This window comes from Elephas maximus, chromosome 3 (assembly GCF_024166365.1).
Source record: "Elephas maximus indicus isolate mEleMax1 chromosome 3, mEleMax1 primary haplotype, whole genome shotgun sequence".
NCBI lineage: Eukaryota > Metazoa > Chordata > Mammalia > Proboscidea > Elephantidae > Elephas > Elephas maximus.
In genome coordinates, this window is record NC_064821.1 from 61,441,211 (window position 1) to 61,461,575 (window position 20,365).

The window sequence follows — 20,365 nt, forward strand, 5'->3', positions numbered from 1 at the left end:
GATGTCACTTTGAGGACTAAGCTGTGCCTGACCCAAACCATGGTATTTTCAATAGCCTCATATGCATGTGAAAGCTGGCCAATGAACAAGGAGGACCAAAGAAGAACTGATACATCTGAGTTATGGCGTTGGTGAAGAATAGTGAGTATTTACCAGACTGCCAGAAAAACGCACACATCTGTCTCGGAAAAAATACAGCCAAAACGCTCCTCAGAAGCAAAGATGACAAGACTGTCTCACATACTTTGGACATGCTATCAGGAGTGACCAGTCCCTAGAGAAGGACATCATGCTTGGTAAAGTAGAGGGTCAGTGAAAAAACAGAAAGCCGCTCAATGAGATGGACTGACAGGCCGGCTGCAACAATTGGCTCAAACTTAGTAATGGCTGTGAAGATGGTGCAAGCGGGACCAGGCAGTGTTTCATTCTGTGGTACACAGGGTTGCTACGAGTCAGACCCGTTGTCGCCGCCTAACAACAAATATCAACAGATATAGCCCATATAATAAATGCTTTTTTGAGGTTCTCAATAATTTCTAATAAAGATAACAGCTGAAACTCTGCACAGAGTACAACATGAGTCATTGCTGCTCTTATTAAAAATAATTTTGACAAACTGACAAACACAGGAAACACTATTACTTTCTAGAAACAATATTTGTAAAGACCTAATGGACCCACTGAAGGTCCCTAGGTGGTGCGAACAATTTGAACATGACTGCTAACCTAAACATTGGCAGTTTGAACCCACCCAGAAGTTCCCAGGAAGATAGGCCTGGCAATCTACTTCCATAAGGATTATAGCCAAGAAAACCTACAGAACAGTTCTACTCTGTAACACATGGGGTCACCATGAATCAGAACTGACTCAACAGCAACTAACACCAATGGCAACAAAGGAGTTTTGAAACCAAAAAAAAAAAAAAAATCTGAGAATCATTGTTTTAAGTCACTGTTCCCCACAGTGTTCTCTGTGGAACATGTACATTAGTTTCCTGGCATGTTTACTAAAAGGCAGATTCCTGGGCCCCAACCCAGTCTACATAATAAAAATCTATGGGAATTTTTAACAATTTCTGCAAGTGATTTATTTTGTACCAAAAATCTAAACCACTGCTCCAGAGCTAATGTAAGTTTATGTAAGCCTCCTTCACAATGTCAGTATCAGGTAAATCAGCTTTATACTTGTTTTATAAGTCGGCTCCTAAAGGTTCCCCATTCCTTTCTCATATTATGTTCTAATTAGATTAGAAAATTTTTAGGACAATGGCCACTATTTCTTTCCATAGTATCACAGGCATTAAATGTGTGTTACCCTTGTACTAACAGTTTATAGCCAATTTCAAAACAATGCATTATTTTTAAGGGGAGCTAAAAAGTACTGTATCTCAAGGATTCCTAGACAGAAAAAAAGTGCCGCTCATTCAGGAGACTTAACAGCACTTGAATAGCGGCATCACTACAACTATCAACTTTGGTATCTGCCACAGTGCCTTTTTTTTTTTTTTGATGGCTGAGGCCATCTGAGAAGGGGCTAAGTTAGAGGAGTTCCATGATCCATCCCAACCCTAACATTCTAACACTCTGGTTATCTTTATTCTCAACCCCAGCATTAAATAACACTGGATACTATGGTTGCTTAGGGGCTGGAAGATGAGTCAGCAGGTGAAGCCATTTGTGGGCAGTTCCACTACACTTCAAACAACAGAGGAGCCAACAAAAGACAGCTGCCATTGTTTACATTGCTGAACCAGCTGTCCAGATTCAGTCCTGCAAAACCGCCTATTGTCAGTAAGCCCCATTTTTCTTACTTAAGGGTTAAGAAGCATCAGACTTAGCTAGCAGCTCCTAAAGCACAGTAAGCAATCACTTTTCTCAAAGCAGAACTAATGTTAAGTGCCTACCCAACAAAATCTACAAATTAAAAGTGGGATTTAAAAAAAAAAAAGTGAACATCAGAGTTATCAATTAAATGGAATTTGTTTATTTCTGAAGATGTCTGAACCAGCAAGTGGGTAACAGAACATTCAAAAATCATATTTGCAACTAGGAATGTGCCTCTGCTTGCAATAACCTGGTCGCTACATAGACTACTAATGTTAGGCATGCTTAGACATAAGAAAAAGCACTTCCAATAAGAAATATCAAATAAGCTAATGGCATAATTTAAATATACATAAGTACACATATATACACATACATATTTATATACATATCATATTTACAAATGCTATTACCTAAAGAAAAAGAACTGAAAACAAGATGATAAAATATGAATTCCTAATCTTGAATTTGCAAGACCCAAACAGGCCAAGCAATCTGTAAAACTCAATGGAATTATCTCCTCTTGGTTCGGGTTTGTTCTACTTTTGACTATTTTCAAGTCAGTTTCACTTCTCAGAGCCAAAAGTGGTTTATCTTTAAGAATCCTTCTGCATAAGGAAAATCCCCTCCAAATGTTTTTTTTTTCAAAGTTTTGATTTCCAATGTAGAACATGTCATGTTTTCTGGCTTCATATCCAATGGTTTATCCAGACATCACACCTTGAACTAGATAATTTCCCTTTATATTTCAAAGGCAGCCAAATTAACCTAACGTTTCAAATTCCTAGCTGATCTAACAAGGATGGAGATACACACATACACACACACAAAGACACACATACACCTCCTTGGCAAGATGACAAAAGATGCTCTTATTTTTAGCTGGCAGGTGCTTTCACTATTAAGTGCTCCATTTACATGGCTGTCAAGACAACATGCCTCAATTTCACTCGATTATAAACTACTACAAACCTACCACTAACTATGCACTATGAAGAAAGGCTGAACACTATACCTGCTTTTAAAAATAAATAAAGCCCAAGTAAACCATACACAGGTTGATATTTACCTAGCTTCAAGTTTTCTTGGGAAAAATAATCTAAACATGCTTCTTATGTTTGGAAAATTTAAGATAAACAGATAAACAAACTGAAAAGTAATCCTTAAGAAAAATATATACAACCTATTTAAAAGTTCCAAATAAAAATCCTAATATATGCATTAATCTTGGATCTGAATTACTTACTACAAATATATTACACACCTCTCCCTCCAAACAACATTCCAGACGGGTCCTTGTAAAACACAAATTAACCATAACATTCCCCAGCCTGCAGCTTTGATGGCTCCCCACTGTCACGCGGGTGAAATCCAAGCTCCTTAATGAAGAAGTCACCTTTCACTGTCCTCAGCCTCTGTATGTGCTGTCCTCCTGAATCAAATACTCTTTATCCCATCACTATCCCTTCTTCATTGGGCATTGAAGGTCGTTGTAAAATTCTCGCCTTCCATGCAGGAGACTTGGTTTAATTTCCAGCCAACGTACCTCAAGGGCAGACACCATCCCCATCTGTCAGTGTTAACTTGCATGTCTTTTCAATGCTGAGCAGGTTTCAGCAGAGCTTCCAGCCTAAGCGACGAACTAGGAAGAAAGAGCTGGTAATCTACTTCCCAAAATCAGCCAGTGAAAACCCTACCGATGACAATGGTCCATTATGCATGGGGTCGCCAGGAGCCAGGAGCCAGGAGCCAGGAGCTGGGAGCTGACTTGATGGTAACTAATAACAACAGCATCAAAACCAAAGCTTTTCGATGACTAATTTTAGGCTTCCACAGAAAGGAACTTCGTTTCAGTCCTCAATCTTCCTCGAATGTAGCAAGAATAACTTAGGCAGAGCTCAGAGTTTTAAATCAAAGGCTACTTGTCAAGTATTAAATGTCACTTTCTCCAACTACATGAATAAAGTTCAGTGGGAACCTAATCTGAAAAGCTTAAAGGCTGGGCTTTCTTGGTTCTCCTCTTTCCTCTCAGCAACTTCTTCCTTTTTTCTGTAGGTAGCTTCCCCATTCTCTTCAAATCACCAGATACTGCACTGACCTCAAGAATCTTAGCTTTTCTCTTCCCTCTCGCCATTATGCTTATATTTTCACAGATTTGGTTTTTTCCAAACCTTTCTGCTCCTCTGACTTCCATTTCCCTACTTCCAAAAATCTCCAGATAGCTGCATTTGTTTGTAAAATGAGTGAGATATTCCAGTCATCTAAAATTCAACATGTCCTAAACTGAATTTATCTGCCCACTATCTCAAAACATCACATAAAATTAGAGAATCCTATATCTTTCTTACTCCATCAGTAACAACATCATTTTCCAGGCTCAAAACCTTGGAGCAGGTTTTAAGTCTTTTCTCTATCATCAAGGATATTAAAATCATATCTTTCTCACTGTACATCAGCTTTCATGATCATCCCTTTTTATTTCCCCCCAGACTAGACATGCATCAGCAAAACCTTGGGAAACATTCAATGGCCCGGTATACTACCTCTAGCTTGTTGTCCATCTCAATTTATCCAGCACAATCGTCCTCACCTTATGCTAACAACCGAAGGTGTTAGGAACCTCTTCAAAAGCATCCACTTGTTACAGGATAAAAGTACAGATTATTCAGCTAAATAGTCAAAAGTTCTCCAAAATTCCAGCATGCACTACACAGTCACTGCTCTCCATTTCAGCCAATCTAGCTAGTCTTCTAACTACCCTAAACACACCACAAACCATTTCCTACTTGCTGACCAAGTCTTTGCTTATGCCATTTCCTCAACTGTAAATCTTCTTCCCCTTACTTCAGATCTTTCCAAATCCCCTGATGGGCCAACAGTTAAGTGCTCAGGGCTAACCAAAAGGTTGGCAGTTCAAACTCACTCAGTGGCTCTAGGTAAGAAAGACCTGGAAATCTATGTTAGCATAATTTGTGGTACTTTTTCCTTCTTTTTTCCACTTCTCTCAAGATTCCATTAGTTCTTTACGTCTCCCTTGAGTATCCCAACCTTACCATTACCAGCTGTCCATTTCCATTCAGTTAAATCTTAAGCTGAATATAGCTAAGCTACTTTCATAAATATAATTCTGGAATACATAGAAAGGGTTACTTTTCTCCCCAAATAGAGAAAAATGAGAAAAAGTGACCAGCAGTATGTATCTGAATACTATTTGGCCAAATGGAGGCTTCTCACAATTGTATATATCACTCGTGCTTATTTTCCCTTATTCACGAACAGACTAAAGCCTTCAATTTCACCAAAAGCAAGGGTAAAGCTCCTTTTTGTGCCTAGACCCTGTATCTGATAAGCATATAGTTAAATTGAAGAAAAATGGGTTTTATTTAAAATGTACATATGAGCTACAGCTTAGGATAACCAAATTTCAATTCAGATCCTTAAAGTAAAACAATTCACCTGACAAGGCATTCGGGATTTAACAACAATAAAATACAATATGTGGTTCATTCATGACTCCTATGGGATAATTAAATACATCTCTTGGCATTAAATCTTATCAAAGGAATGTACTCTTATACAAACTCAAGGAATGAAATACCTACAACGTGTCTATAACAAATTGTTAGAAATTAAGTAAAATCACTTTCAGCAGGTTCCAATACAACCAAAACACAAAAGGCCCTTCAAACTCCAGTCTCTGGGCATAAAAAAAAAAAAAAAAAAAAAAAATAAAAATCCCCTGCACATTCACTTATCTACTCTGCTAATACAAGAAGCCCCCACGTGTCTGTCAGTTTGTCCTACTGTGAGGGCTTCTGTGTTGCTGTGATGCTGGAAATTACGCCACCGGTATTCAGATACTAGCAGGGTCACCCATGGAGGACAGGTTTCAGCTGAGCTTCCAGACTAAGACAGACTAGGAAGAAGAACCCAGCAGTCTACTTCTGAAAAGCATTAGCCAGTGAAAACCTTAAGAATAGCAGCGGAACACTGTCTGATATAGTGCTGGAACATGAGCCCCCCAGGTTGGACGGCACTCAAAAGATGACTGAGGAAGAGCTGCCTCCTCAAAGTAGAGTCAACCTTAATGACGTTGAGGGAGTAAAGCTATGGGGACCTTCATTTGCTGATGTGGCATGACTCAAAATGAGAAAAAACAGCTGCAAACATCCATTAATAATCAGAACCGGGAATGCACAAAGTACGTATCTAGCAAAATCGGAAGTCATCAAAAATGAAATGGAACGCATAAACATCAATATCCTAGGCATTAGTGAGCTGAAATGGACTGGTATTGGCCATTTAGAATCGGACAATCATGTAGTCTGCTGGGAATGACAACTCAAAGATGAATGGTGTTGCATTCATCATCAAAAAGAATGTTCCAAGATCTATCCTGAAGTACAACGTTGTCAGTGATAGGATAATAGCCATACGCCTACAAGGAAGACCAGTTAATACGACTATTATTCACATTTATGCACCAAACACTAGGGCCAAAGATGAAGAAAAAGAAGATTTTTATCAGCTGCTGCAGTCTGAAATTGATCGAACATGCAATCAAGATGCATTGATAATTACTGGTGATTAGAATGTGAAAGTAGGAAACAAAGAAGAAGGATCTGTAGGTCGAAAATACGGCCTCGCTGACAGAAACAATGCCGGAGATCCAATGACAGAATTTTGCAAGACCAACGACTTCTTCGTTGCGAAAACCTTCTTTCACCAACATAAATGGCGACTATACACATAGGCCTCGCCAGGTGGAACACACAGGAATCAAACTGACTACATCTGTGGAAAGAGACGATGGAAAAGCTCAATATCATCAGTCAGAACAAGGCCGGGGGCCAACTGTGGAACAGACCATCAATTGCTCATATGCAAGTTCAAACTGAAACTGAAGAAAACCAGAGCAAGTCCACGAGAGCCAAAATATGACCTTAAGTACATCCGACCTGAATTTAGAGACCATCTGAAGAATAGGTTTGATACATTGAACACTAGTGACCGAAGACAAGTTGTGGAATGACATCAAGGATATCATCCATGAGGGAAGCAAGAGGTCATTGAACAGACAGAAAAGAACAAGATGGATGTCAGAGGAAACCATGAAACTTGCTCTCGAACGTCGAGCAGCTAAAGCAAAAGAACTGATGAAGTAAAAGAACTGAACAGAAAACTTCAAAGGGTGCCTCGAGAAGACAAAGTATTATAATGACATGTGCAAAGAGCTGGAGATGGAAAACCGAAAGGAAAGAACACGCTCAGCGTTTCTAGAGCTGAAAGAACTGAAGAAAAAATTCAAGCCTCGAGTTGCAATAGTGAAGGATTCTATAGGGAAAATATTAAACTACGCAGGAAGCATCAAAAGAAGATGGAAGAAATACACAGAGTCATTATACTAAAAAGAATTAGTCGATATTCAACCATTTCAAGAGGTGGCATATGATCAGAAACCGATGGTACTGAAGGAAGAGGTCCAAGTTGCTCTGAAGGCATTGGCAAAAAACAAGGCTCCAGGAACTGATGGAATATCAATTGAGATGCTTCAACAGACAGATGCAGGCTGGAGGTGCTCACTCATCTATGCCAAGAAATATGGAAGACAGCTTCCTGGCCAACTGACTGGAAAAAAATCCATATTTATGCCTATTTCCAAGAAAGGTGATCCAACCGAATGTGGAAATTATAGAATATCATTAATATCACACGCAAGCAAAATTTTGCTGAAGATCATTCAAAAACGGCTGCAGCAGTATACTGGCAGGGAACTGCCAGAAATTCAGGCCGGTTTCAGAAGAGGACGTGGAACCAGGGATATCATTGCTGATGTCAAATGGATCGTGGCTGAAAGCAGACAGTACCAGAAGGATGCTTACCTGTGTTTTATCAACTATGCAAAGGCATTCGACTGTGTGGATCATAACAAATTATGGATAACATTGAGAAGAATGGGAATTCCGGAACACTTAATTGTGCTCATGAGGAACCTTTACAAACATCAAGAGGCAGTTGTTCAGACAGAACAAGGGGATACTGATTGGTTTAAAGTCAAGAAAGGTGTGCATTAGGGTTCTATTCTTTCACCATACCTATTCAATCTGTATGCTGAGCAAATAATACGAGAAGCTGGACTATATGAAGAACGGGGCATCAGGATTGGAGGAAGACTCATTAACAACCTGTGTTATGCAGATGACACAACCTTGTTTGCTGAAAGTGAAGAGAACTTGAAGCACTTACTAATGAAGATCAAATACCACAGCCTTCAGTACAGATTGCACCTCAACATAAAACAAAAATCCTCACAACTGGACCAATGAGCAACATCATGATAAACGGAGAAAAGATTGAGGTTGTCAAGGATTTCATTTTATTTGGATCCACAATCAACACCCATGGAAGCAGCAGTCAAGAAATCAAAAGACCCATTGCATGGGTAAATCTGCTAAAAAGGACCTCTTCAAAGTGTTGAAGAGCAAAGATGTCACCTTGAAGACTAAGGTACGCCTGACCCAAGCCATGGTGTTTTCAATTGCTTCATATGCATATGGAAGCTGGACAATGAATAAGGAAGACCGAAGAACTGACGCCTTTGAATTGTGGTGTTGGGGAAGAATATTGAATATACCATGGACTGCCAAAAAAACGAACACATCTGTCTTAGAAGTACAACCAGAATGTTCCTTAGAAGCAAGGATGGTGAGACTGCGCCTTACATACTTTAGACACGTTGTCAGGAGGGATCAGTCCCTGGAGAAGGACATCTTGCTTGGCAGAGTACAGGGTCAGCGGAAAAGAGGAAGACCCTCAACGAGGTGGATTGACACAGCGGCTGCAACAATGAGCTCAAGCGTAACAATTGTAAGGATGGCTCAGGACGGGCAGTGTTTCGTTGTGTATAGGGTCGCTATGAGTCGGAACCAACTCAACGGCACCTAACAACAACAACAGCAGCAATACAAGAAGGCGTCCTTTTTCTGAATTTTAAATGTAACAATTGTGCTGGAGGAAAAGTATTCCTATAGGACCCAAAGATGATTCTTGGGGACCTCAGATGTCGCCAAGCTCAAAACTAAAAAAATAATAATTACACATGATACATGGTGATAACCTGAACCCATACCGAAAACTGGTAGAAAATGAAAAATAAGAACAAAACAAAAACTACATTTTAATTCTCAAGTTGTTTTCACTTAGAACTTTGATAAATAGTAAAACTGCTTCTTGAAGTGTTCACAATGTCAAATAAGTCAAGTGCATTTCCGTGGACAGAAACCACTAATGCCACCATCTTATAAACTACATCACATTTTAACATTTACAAAGCATTTTCTTCCATTATTTCACTTAAGCCTTACCACAAGCCTTTGAAAAAGGGAGAGGTCCTGTTTTTCCCATTTTACAGACAGGAAAACTGGGGCTCAGGGAGATTAAGGAATTTGCCCAGATAGCTTCATGAGTAAAGATTCATATACCAGGCTACATATCCTTAGGTCCAGTGTTCTTTCCAATTTCCCACAGCCATGAGCAAACTGAAGTATTTTAAAGTGCATCTTAGATCAAAACTACTAATATTAGTTTACTTGCTTAAATTCAATTGTATGAACCAGTAAAAAAAAAAAAAAGGAATAAGGAAATGAAAGTCATCTACAGATTAAGAGAATAATTAAATTAATAAATATCTAATGAATGAAGATATTTTTAAAAAGTGGGATGTCTGTTACAACAAGAAAATATATGCCTGGCATGGAAAAAGGCAGAAAACAAAACTGTATGCACACTATTAATGACATGTAGCATATGCATGGAGAAGTAAGTACAAAAACAGTTCACTATGTTAGAATAACAAATTTGGGATTTTTTTTTTCTTTTCCAAGCTTCCTGTATACAACGTTTATTTTAAAAAGAGCTCAGTTCCCATTCTCTTCAGCCTTCCCCCTCTGAAGTAGTCATTTTTGAATAACTGGGATAAAAACAATAGCTGTATTCAATAAAAGATTATCCAGATAATTTCTGAACTACCTCCAAAACTGTGAAATTCTACGACACTAATAACTAAAGGGCAACTCAATGTAAAAGCTAAATCAATTCAGGCTATAACTTCCTATAGCTAAATCAGGAACTTCAATTATGCTCTCCTCAAATTAATACCAGTAAAGGTGCAGTAAGCATACCTTACTTTACACAATGAATGCATTCCTAGAAAGGAATTTTCTGTAAGCAAATTTGTCAAGTACCTACTGCAGTAAAAATGTAGATTCATTCTTATGGAAAATGACTATTTGGACCTATAAAAACCCAAATCCATTGCCATCAAGTCGATTCCAACTCATAGCAACCCTACAGGACAGAGAAGAACTGCCACATAGGGTTTCCAAGACTGTAATCTTTATGGAAGCAGACTGCCACACCTTTCTCCTGTGTAGCAACTGGTGGGTTTGAACCACCGGCCTTTCAGTTAACAGCTGAGTGCTTTAAACCACTGCGTCACCAGGGCTCCTATAAGCAACAAAAATCACAGCTAAGTAAACACAGAACCTTTTTAAAATGTAGCTTTAAAGGAAAAGCATAATTTTCTGATAATACAGGGTAATGTTACTACAATCAAAATTGTTACATTTAAAATACAAAAAACTGAGAAGAGACGACGAAATAAAGAACTGTTCCATCTCTTTAAGTGGAAAGTATAAAATTTAAGTATAAAATTGTTTATATTCTACATCTCCCAAATGTATATATATTTTTTAAATCATTTGGTTCTAAAGGGATTTGTTCCTTTCTCCTTAGTGGATCTTTAATTGCTTTATAAGCCATATTAGGAAACCCTGGTGGTGCAGTGGTTAAGTGCTACGGCTGCTAACCAAAAGGCTGGCAGTTCAAATCCGCCAGGCACTCCTTGGAAACTCTATGGGGCAGCTCTACTCTGTCCTATAGGGTCGCTATGAGTCGGAATCGACTCGATGGCAGCAGGTAAGCCGTATTAAGATGTTCAGGGCACTTGGCTCACTTTACCTTTTTGATATCATTTTTTAAGTTCCTAAATTGGGGGAGTAAAAAAAAACATAACTAGGTTAATTGATCCTCCAAATACAATTTTCTACTTCAGAGGTTCTTCTACCTAAAAATCACCTAGAAAAGAAACTAACCAATCTGACTCACTTAAAAACACACTACAATTCTTTCCCAAACTGGTAATTACCAAGTTGGTAGCATTATAAATTGGTGTCATCTTTCTGGGAAACGATAAGGACCATAATGATATCATGCTTTTGAATTCACTTTTGGGAACGCAGTCCAAGGAACTCAAAGAACAAAATAAGCTATTTCACAGACTCAGGATTTGGGGACAGGAAGACTTCAACCACTGTGGTCCACCTTTCACCTAATGCCGTACTGTTTCTTTCAACAAACAATTCGTGTCCAACCAATGGGAAATTATTAAGGAAACTACGCCGTGATAGCAGCCCTGGTGGTGTAGTGGTTAAAGCACTCAGCTGCTAACCAAAAAGATCAGCTGTTCAAACCCACCAGCCATTCCTCAGGGGGGAAAGAGGCGGCGGTTTGCTTTCATAAAGATTTACAGTCTTGGACACCCTAGGGGCAGTTCTACTGTCTGTCTTACAGGGTTACTATGAGTCAGAATCAACACAATGGCACTGGGTTTGGGTTGGTTATGCTAGGACAAAACATTAAAATTCCATTTACGATAATTATACATACTAAATTAATGGAAAGATATTTAGTAAATACTCGTTATGGATTGAATTATATCCCCCAAAAAATGTATCAGCTTGGTTAGGCCATGTGTGGTTGTTCTCCATTTTGTGATTTTCCTCTGTGTTATAAATCATAATCTTTGCCTGTGGTTAGAAAGATTAGGTTAGGATTGTAACGCCATCCTTACCCAGGTCACTGCCATGATCCAAGGTAAAGAGAGTTTCCCTGGGGTGTGACCTGCACCACCCTTTATCTCTCAAGAGGTAAATGCAAAGGGAAGCTAGCAGAGAGTTAGGGACCTCAAACCACCAAGAAAGCAGCACCAGGAGCAGAGCACATCCTTTGGACATGGCATCCCTGTACCTGAGAACTCCTTGACCAGGGGAAGATTGAGGGCAAGGACCTTCCTCCAGAGCCGACAGAGACAGAAAGCCTTCCCTTGGCGCCGACACCCTGAATTTGGACTTGTAACCTACCAGACTGTGAGAAAATAAATTTCTCTTTGTTAAAGCCATCTACTTGTGGTATTTCTGTTATGGCAGCACTACATGACTAAGACAACAATGTTAAGTGAAAACAAGACACTTAATTACTAAATATGTAAAATATTATACAATATACCCCAAAGTGTTAAAAAGTTATGTATATATTTAGAACTCTACTCTGAAGATAAATCTCCAATAATACCAAAATACATATGCACAAGGTTATTCACTGCAGTATTTTTGGTAACTGTACAATACTGGAAACAACCTAATATCTAATACAGATAGGAGTGGTTGAGTAAACTACAGTAAATCCACACATGGAATCCTCTGCAGCTATAAAAAAAAGAATGAGGGAGAGTTCTATAAACTGAAACAGATTTTTTTAATGTACTTTTAATTGAAAAGGCAAAGCCAAAAAAAATACCTATAGTATGCTACCTTCAGGTAAGAAAGAAGGGGGTATAAGAAAATGTCCAGGTATCTGCTCATTTGTACAGAAGAAATACAGGAAGAATAAGTCAGAAATTAAAGAGATTGGTTAGCTACACGGATAGGTGAGAAATTGATGGAAAGAAGGGGATAAGGAAAGAAGTAGCAGGGGTGGGTGACACTTCTCTGAGTTTTGTTTTGTTTTTTCTTTTTTAACAACTCTGGCATTTAGAACCATAGTAATGGTTCAAATAGCCATAAAACAATTATAACCAAATGTGGGGGAAAATATTAGAGAAAAAAAAAAATTGCTGTTGAGTTGAATTCTGACTCATAGTGACCCTATAGGACAGAGCAGAACTCTCCATAGAGTTTCCAAGGCTGTAATCTTTACAGAAGCAAACTACCACATCTTTCTCCCACAGAGCAGCTGGTGGGTTCAAACCATCAACGTTTTAGTTAGCAAGCAAGCACTTAACCACTGCACCACCAGGGTCCCTCGGGGGAAGTATAACCCTGAAAAACCTGTTGCCATTCAGTCAATTCCAACTCATAGTGACCCTATAGGACAGAGCAGAATTTCCCCATAGGGTTTCCAAGGAGCAGCCAGTGGTTTCAAACTGCCAAACTTCTGGTTAGCAGCCAAGCTCTTAACCACTATTAAAAAAAAAAAAAAAAAAAAAGGACAACAAGTCAATTCTGACTCATAGCTACCCTACAGGACACAGGAGAAATGCCCCACAGAGTCTCCAAGGAGGGCCTGGTAGATTTGAACTGCTGACTTTTTGGTTAACAGCCATACAGCTCTTAACCACTACGCCATCAGGGTTTCCTTAACCACTACAGGAATTAGCAATTCTGAAACTACTTTATACGCATACTAAAATTAAATAAGTAAACAGATTGTAGATAATGAGAGTCAGGTTTCTTAACCGTATGAGAAAGAAGTTAACAAATAAGAAAAAGGGGAAGACTAAAATGAACCAGGTGATGTGCAGTGAAATTGGAGCCATCAGTAAAAATGGTTTGTAGCATATGCCTGCATACAGAAACACAGGTATGTGTGTAAGCAAGAGTTAGTACATATACATACCATATTTTTATGCAAATAACGTGTGCGTCATATGTTTCTGGCCAACCACGCAATCCCCTCCTGCATTATTTTCCTAGGTACACTATGTGCATTATATGCACGGGCACACTACTTACGTGGGTGCATTATTCACAAAAAAAGTACGGTATATTTCCTTCCTCTGCTGAGCAGGCCTAAAAGCAACGACACTTCAGAAACAATGAGCACATCTAGGGCCCAAATCTTGGTCTCTAACACCATTCTCCAATAAAAAGAAGTGAGGCTCCTTGGAGAAGTGGTTGATTCCACGACTGGAGCAGGGAAAACAGAAGATCTTGTGGTGCCAGAAAGAATACAGGTGCCAACCTGAAAGAACTCCTAACAGCCAAAGCTGGAACAATTTGAGCAACAAAACAAGTAGTGGTAGTGCTGGGTTTTAACCCATAAAATAAATATCCGTGAGAACAGAGTGGTATTAGTAAACAAATAAAGAAGAATGAGCTCTTCCTCAAAACAGAATTATAAGTACACTCACTCCTCACTCATAGACATGGCTAGGTGCCAAAGACCAGGATATTATGCAAAAATCAGTGTTATGCAAAAATGGAGAGGATGATCACATCAGATCACAAAATGGAAGGTGATAACATCACTACATAACGGCCAAATTACATCATCACATAACTGCCAAACCATTGCCTAGCTAAGCTGACACATAAGTTTAACCATCAGTCACTGCTGTTCTTGCCTCACACTTTGGCATTCCTCAGTGCCAGATATATCTCATTAATATGCAAAACAGTCAGATTGTAGATTTTTTACTATTGTCGTAAATTCGAAATGTCAGATGAGACAGTTGGTAAGTGACGAGTAGGTGTAATAAATGTAGAAGAGAGAAATAGAAAATCACAACTAGACAACCCCAACCGTAATAAAAATTTTGCAGACAAGATCCACTAATTGCTAAAATTAGCGGGTCAAAGTTTGAGGAGAAATGTTACTTGCACGGTCGGAAAGTATCTCCCACAAGACAGTTATCAACTACAAAGGAAAAGATAGTAACTCTACAGTGGAAAAACCAGCAAACACCAACTTAACCAAGTGATCATAGCATCATCATTGTTGGGTGCTGCCCTGTCGACTTCAACTCATAATGACCCCATGTGAAAGAAAAGAACTGCCCATAAGGTTTTCTAGGATGAAAGCTTTGCAGAAGCAGGTTGCCAGGTCTTTCTCCAGCTGAATGCTTAACTACTGTGCCACCTAGTGATTAAGGTAAGCCTCATCATATGGATATCATGAACCTCTTTGATATGATGCACTGAAAAAGACAGTACTTTTGTGGTACTCTTGCTTTAAAAAACATGCATACCCTCATTCTAATCATGAGAAAGTACAAACAAACCCAAACTGAGGGAACATCCTATAACTTTAAAAGTGTCAAAGTCATGAAAGGTAAGGAAAGACTGAGGAACTGTAACAACTAAATGTAATATGGGATCCTGGACCAGAAAAAAAGACATCAGGGTAAAAATTGGCAAAACCTGAGTACTGTCTGTATTTTAGTAAATTCTGGAAATGTTAATTTCCTGTTCTTGGCAATTGTAAATGGTTATGGACCCAATGCTAACATTATGGAAAGGAGGTAAGGGATATAAGGGAATTCTTCCTGCTACTTTTACTTTAGCACCTTTCCTAACCCAAAACCCCAGAGCTGTCGAGTCAATTCCAACTCATAGCGACCCTATAGGACAGAGTAGAACTGCCCCACCTTTCCTACAAACTTAAAATTAGTTCAAATTAAAAAGTTTTTTTTTAAAAAAGGGGGTGGCTGACAATACTTCGCTTCTATTTAGTTCATATGCCAGTGTCAAGGACCTTAACAATTACAACAGAATATAAGAATTATTGGACCAAGGATGTAAAATGTTTTGTTGCCTCACAAAGCATTTTGGTAACACAACTAGAAACAGCATTTTCTAAGCTATATTATGGTTACTAGGTAGGGCAACCATAATTTGCCATCCAAACCAGGACCAATCCAACTGAAAGGGAACTTTTGGTTACCCTGTTAGTAGGTCAAAGTGATCAAGCCTATTAAAGATCTCAAGTCAATTTGAGCTGACATAAGCTTGCTGCTTTAACAAGTCACCCTTACTTCCCTAAGCCTCAGAACAACTGTAAGGGAGGGAGCAGAGTTGAACCAGAAAATCCCCAAATTCCTTCTCAACATGAAAAAAAATCAACGATCGTTAGTAACACCCTTCTTCAAACGATTATTTTTCCATTTACTATGTGTCTACTGTGTGTAAAGAGAAACTAAGTTAATATATACTAGTATGCTTGGATCCTTTAATTATGATTTTTCAAAAAAGTATTAAGAATGAAATCATTTACTTTCCAAAGCAGCACTCAGCTTTCAATGCCTTACCTGAAATGTACCACATTCAAATACACCCAACCAGTTACCACAACATAAAATAAGCTAAGGTCAAGTATTCTATTGTCTGCTTTTAAAACACCAGTTACCTCAGGAAGTTGGACTTGTTCCAAATTCTACTATTTCTGAAAAAGATCAACAATATAGTATTGAGGATATCAGCTGACTATGATATATTAGCCTCGAAGAATCAACAACATTAATCAGGTACTTAGTGTTACTGAAATTACTATATAGCTTCATTAAGGCCCACTTCCTTTGCATATTCAGTAAGAGCTAAGCTAGAAACATGCATAATAATTTATAAAACTTAAAAAGTAGATATAAGTGTTTTTAAAATCAGCAACCCCATTCCCATTCTGTAATATTTCAATCTGAAGCCATGGAAGGGATTTCTTTTTCTGTGTGTGGAAAACTGCCACCCAAAATAAGTAAGCAGTGTTTTTATTAGACTTGAACCATTATAAAATGCCTCTTTATTAATGTGGTCTTATCCTGAATAGCAAAAAAAGAAATCCTATTAGAAAGAAATCAGCACTATTTCCAGTGTTGCTTTTTTATGATAACATATACATTCGAGTTGCCTGAGAGTATAACCTAATATATCAGAAATCAAATTTAACTTGAAAATTATGTATGTGCTTTCAGGACAGAACAAATATTCTATGTGAAATATAATAACGCAAGAACTTATAACTTATCTCTACTTACAATTTCAATTCTTCACATGACAGACAGCAAGATAGTCAAACGTCCATACTTTATCTTTTATAGATGCTATCACTGCCTAATAGAAAATTTACCTTTTTTTAATAGAAGCAGGCAAAATCTCTTTTGAGTAGTTCTCCTGTTTTCTGGGCATTATACCAAAGTGGAAATGGTCACAGTTTGTTTATTCACCAGGATACATTTTATAAATAGCATACCTGACTAAATCTCAAGTGCTTAATGGACTATAAAACTTTACATATAGTCCTATGATGTCATTCCTACTCTCCTAATCTTGCCTGCTCGTTTCAACTCCCACACCTCAACAAAGTAAATCTTCGAAAATTGTTTTCATCATGTTAGTTTCCCAATAAATTAAAGAAACAAAAGAAATGCAAATTATTTCCAACAAGGGTGCCAAGACAACTCAATGGAGAAAGAACAGTATTTTCAACAAATGCTTCTGAGACAATTAGATATCCACATTAAAATGAATGAAGCTGGACCCCTACCTCACATCATACACAAAAATTAACTCAAAACAGCTGCATATAAAAATTAACTCAAACCAGATCAAAGACCTGAATCTAAGAGCTAAAACTATAAACCTCTTAGAATATAGGAGTTAATCTTCATGACAGGGGGTTAGGCAAGCCTTCTCAGACACAACAAAAGCATAAGTGACAAAAGAATAAATTGGCCGACTATTCTGACCAGGGACACAGTAGAAGGTCCTGGACAGAATGGCAGAAAATGTAGAACAAAACTCAGATTCCTGAAAAGGGCCAGACCTACTGGACCAACAGAGACTAGAGGAGTCCCGAGACTATCACCCTAAGATACCCTTTGAACTTGGATCAGAAGCTATTTCTGTAGATCATCTTTCAGCCAAGTAACAGGCTGGCTTAAAAAATAAACAGTATCACCCGTGTGTAACTAATGACATGAGATCGAACAGCCACATTTACGCAAAGGCAAAGATGAGAAGGCAAGGAGAAGTGATGCTAGATCAAAGGAAACAGAACAGAAATAATGAGAACGCTGACACATTGTACAAATTGTAACCAATGGCAGGGAACAATCTGTATAAACACTGTTAAAGGCAACATTCTTTTGTGGTTACGAGAGTGGGGGGGGAGGGTGGAAGAGGGGCATTCACTAATTAGTAGATAAGAACTACTTTAGGTGAAGGGAAAGACAGCACACAGTACAGGGGAGGTCAGCACAATTGGACTAAACCAAAAGCAAGAAGTTTCCTGAATATACTGAATGCTTCGAAGGCCAACGTAGCAGGGGCAGGGATCTGGGGACCGTGGTTTCAGGAGACATCTAAGTCAATTGGCATAATAAAATCTATTAAGAAAACATTCTGCATCCCACTTTGAAGAGTGATGTCTGGGGTCTTAAACATTAGCAAGCAGCCATCTAAGATGCATCAATTTGTCTCATCCCACCTGGATCAAAGGAGAATGAAGAACACCAAGGACACAAGGCAATTACAAGCCCAAGAGACAGAAAGGGCCACATGAACCAGCAACTACATCATCCTGAGACCAGAAGAACTAGATGGTGCCCGGCTACAACCCATGACTGCCCTGACAGTGAACACAACAGAGAATCCCTGAGGGAGCAGGAGAGCAGTGGGATGCAGACCCCAAATTCTCATAAAAAGACCAGACCTAATGGTCTGCCTGAGACTAGAAGGACCCCGGTGGTCACGGCCCCCACACCTTCTCTTGGCCCAGGACAGGAACCATTCCTGAAGCCAACTCTTCAGACATGGATTGGACTGGACAGTGGGTTGGAGAGGAATGTTGGTGACGAGTGAACTTCTTGGACCAGGTGGACACTTGAGACTATGCTGGCATCTCCTGCCTGGAGGGGAGATGAAAGGGTGGAGGGGGTTAGAAGCTGGCGAAAAGGACACGAAAAGAGAGAGTGGAGGGAGAGAGCGGGCTGTCCCATTAGGGGGAGAGTAATTGGGAGTGTGTAGCAAGATGTATATGGGTTTTCGTGTGAGAGACTGACTTGATTTGTAAACTTTCATGTAAAGCACAATAAAAATGATTTAAAAAATTGTTAAAGGCAAACTAACTTGCTGTGTAAACTTTCAACTAAAATACAATATTATTTAAAAAATTAAATAAACTGGACTTCATCAAAATTAAAAACTAGAAAGTGAAAAAACAGCCCACAGAATAAGAAAAAGTATTTGCAAATCGTTATCTTTAATATGGAACCAGAATGTATAAAGAAATCTTACAACTCAATAATATAAAGACAAATAGCCCAATTAAAAACTGGGCAAAGGATATGAACAGACACTTCTCCAAGAACAACGAACTGCCAGTGAGCACATAAAAAGATGCTCAACGACATCAGCTTTCAGGCAGATGCAAACCAAAACCCGCAATGAGTCATCTTCACATGACAGCAAAATAATCAAATGCCCATACTTTACCTTCAAATGACCATAATGCGTTATCACCTAGCATCCAGTAGGAGGGCTTATGATCAAAAGGGCAGGTAACACCAAGAGCTGGTAAAGATGTAGAGAAAGGTGGGACCCTCATACAATGCTGGCAAAAAAACATACGATGGTGTAGCTGCTTTGGAAAACAGTTTGGCGATTCCTCCAAATGTTAAACATGGACTTATGATATCATTCAGCAATTCCACTCATAAACCCATGAGAAATGAAAACATACATCCACAAAGAACATTCACAGATCTTCACAGCAACGTTATTCATAATACCCAAAAAGCTGAAACAATCCAAATAACCACCAGCTGATGAACAGATAAATAAAATATGGTACATGGAATATTATTCTGCAATAAAAATAAATGAAGTACTGATACATGCTACAACAAGGATGAACCGTGAAAGCATTCTGCCAAGTAAGAGAAGCCAGTTAAAAATGAACACATACTGCACTGTTCCATTCAAAAGAAATGTTCAGAATAGGCAAATCAAGTATCATGGTCGGTATAGAGTGCGTCAGCGAAAACAATGAGATGGATTGACACAGTAATGACTGTATTTGAGTTCATTGATTGGCACAGGACTAGGCAACATTTTTGTTCTGTTATCCATAAGGTCGCTATGAGTCGGAGCCAACTCAGAGCACCTAACAACAATAGAGGCAGAATAGATTGGTGATTGTGTAGGCCAGGGAGAACTGCGGGAAATGGAGAGTGCTGACAGGTGAAGAAACTGAAGATCTTTACTAACTTCTGCAGTGTGAAATTGACCAAATAAGCAATCAAGATGCATTGATAATTACTGGTGATTGGAATGCAAAAGCTGAAAACAAGGAAAACGGATTGGTAGTTGGAAAATATGGCCTTGGTGACAGAAACAATGTTGGAGATCGCATGACAGAATTTTGCAAGACCAATGACTTCTTCACTGCAAATACCTTTCTTCAACAACATAACCAGTGACTATACATGTGGACCTCGCCAGATGGAATACACAGGAATCAAATCGACTATGTCCGTGGAAACAGACGACAGAAAAGCTCAATATGGTCAGTCAGAACAAGGCCAGAGGCTGACTGTAGAAGAAACCACCAATTATTCATACGCAAGTTGAAGCTGAAGAAAATTAGAACAAGTCCGCGAGAGTCAAAGTACAACCTTGAGTGTGTCCCACCTGAATTTAGAGACCATCTCAAG

General features: G+C 38.8%; 1 protein-coding gene across 4 annotated transcripts in view; it reads right to left on the reverse strand.

The window, feature by feature from the left end:
- The window catches only part of EIF4G3 (eukaryotic translation initiation factor 4 gamma 3), a 381,417-nt gene that overhangs the window by 348,474 nt on the left and 12,578 nt on the right, over window positions 1–20,365 (reverse strand). The window contains exon 1 of one of the 4 annotated variants that reach the window (XM_049878168.1): window positions 4,415–9,487. The exons of 2 other annotated variants lie outside the window; for them this stretch is intronic. In XM_049878168.1, coding sequence (XP_049734125.1) covers window positions 4,415–4,458 — 44 coding nt within the window. In that variant the 5' untranslated portion in view covers window positions 4,459–9,487. Of the gene's footprint in view, window positions 1–3,370; window positions 9,488–20,365 lie in introns of those variants that run through there. One more of the 4 variants, XM_049878167.1, reaches the window with a different exon arrangement.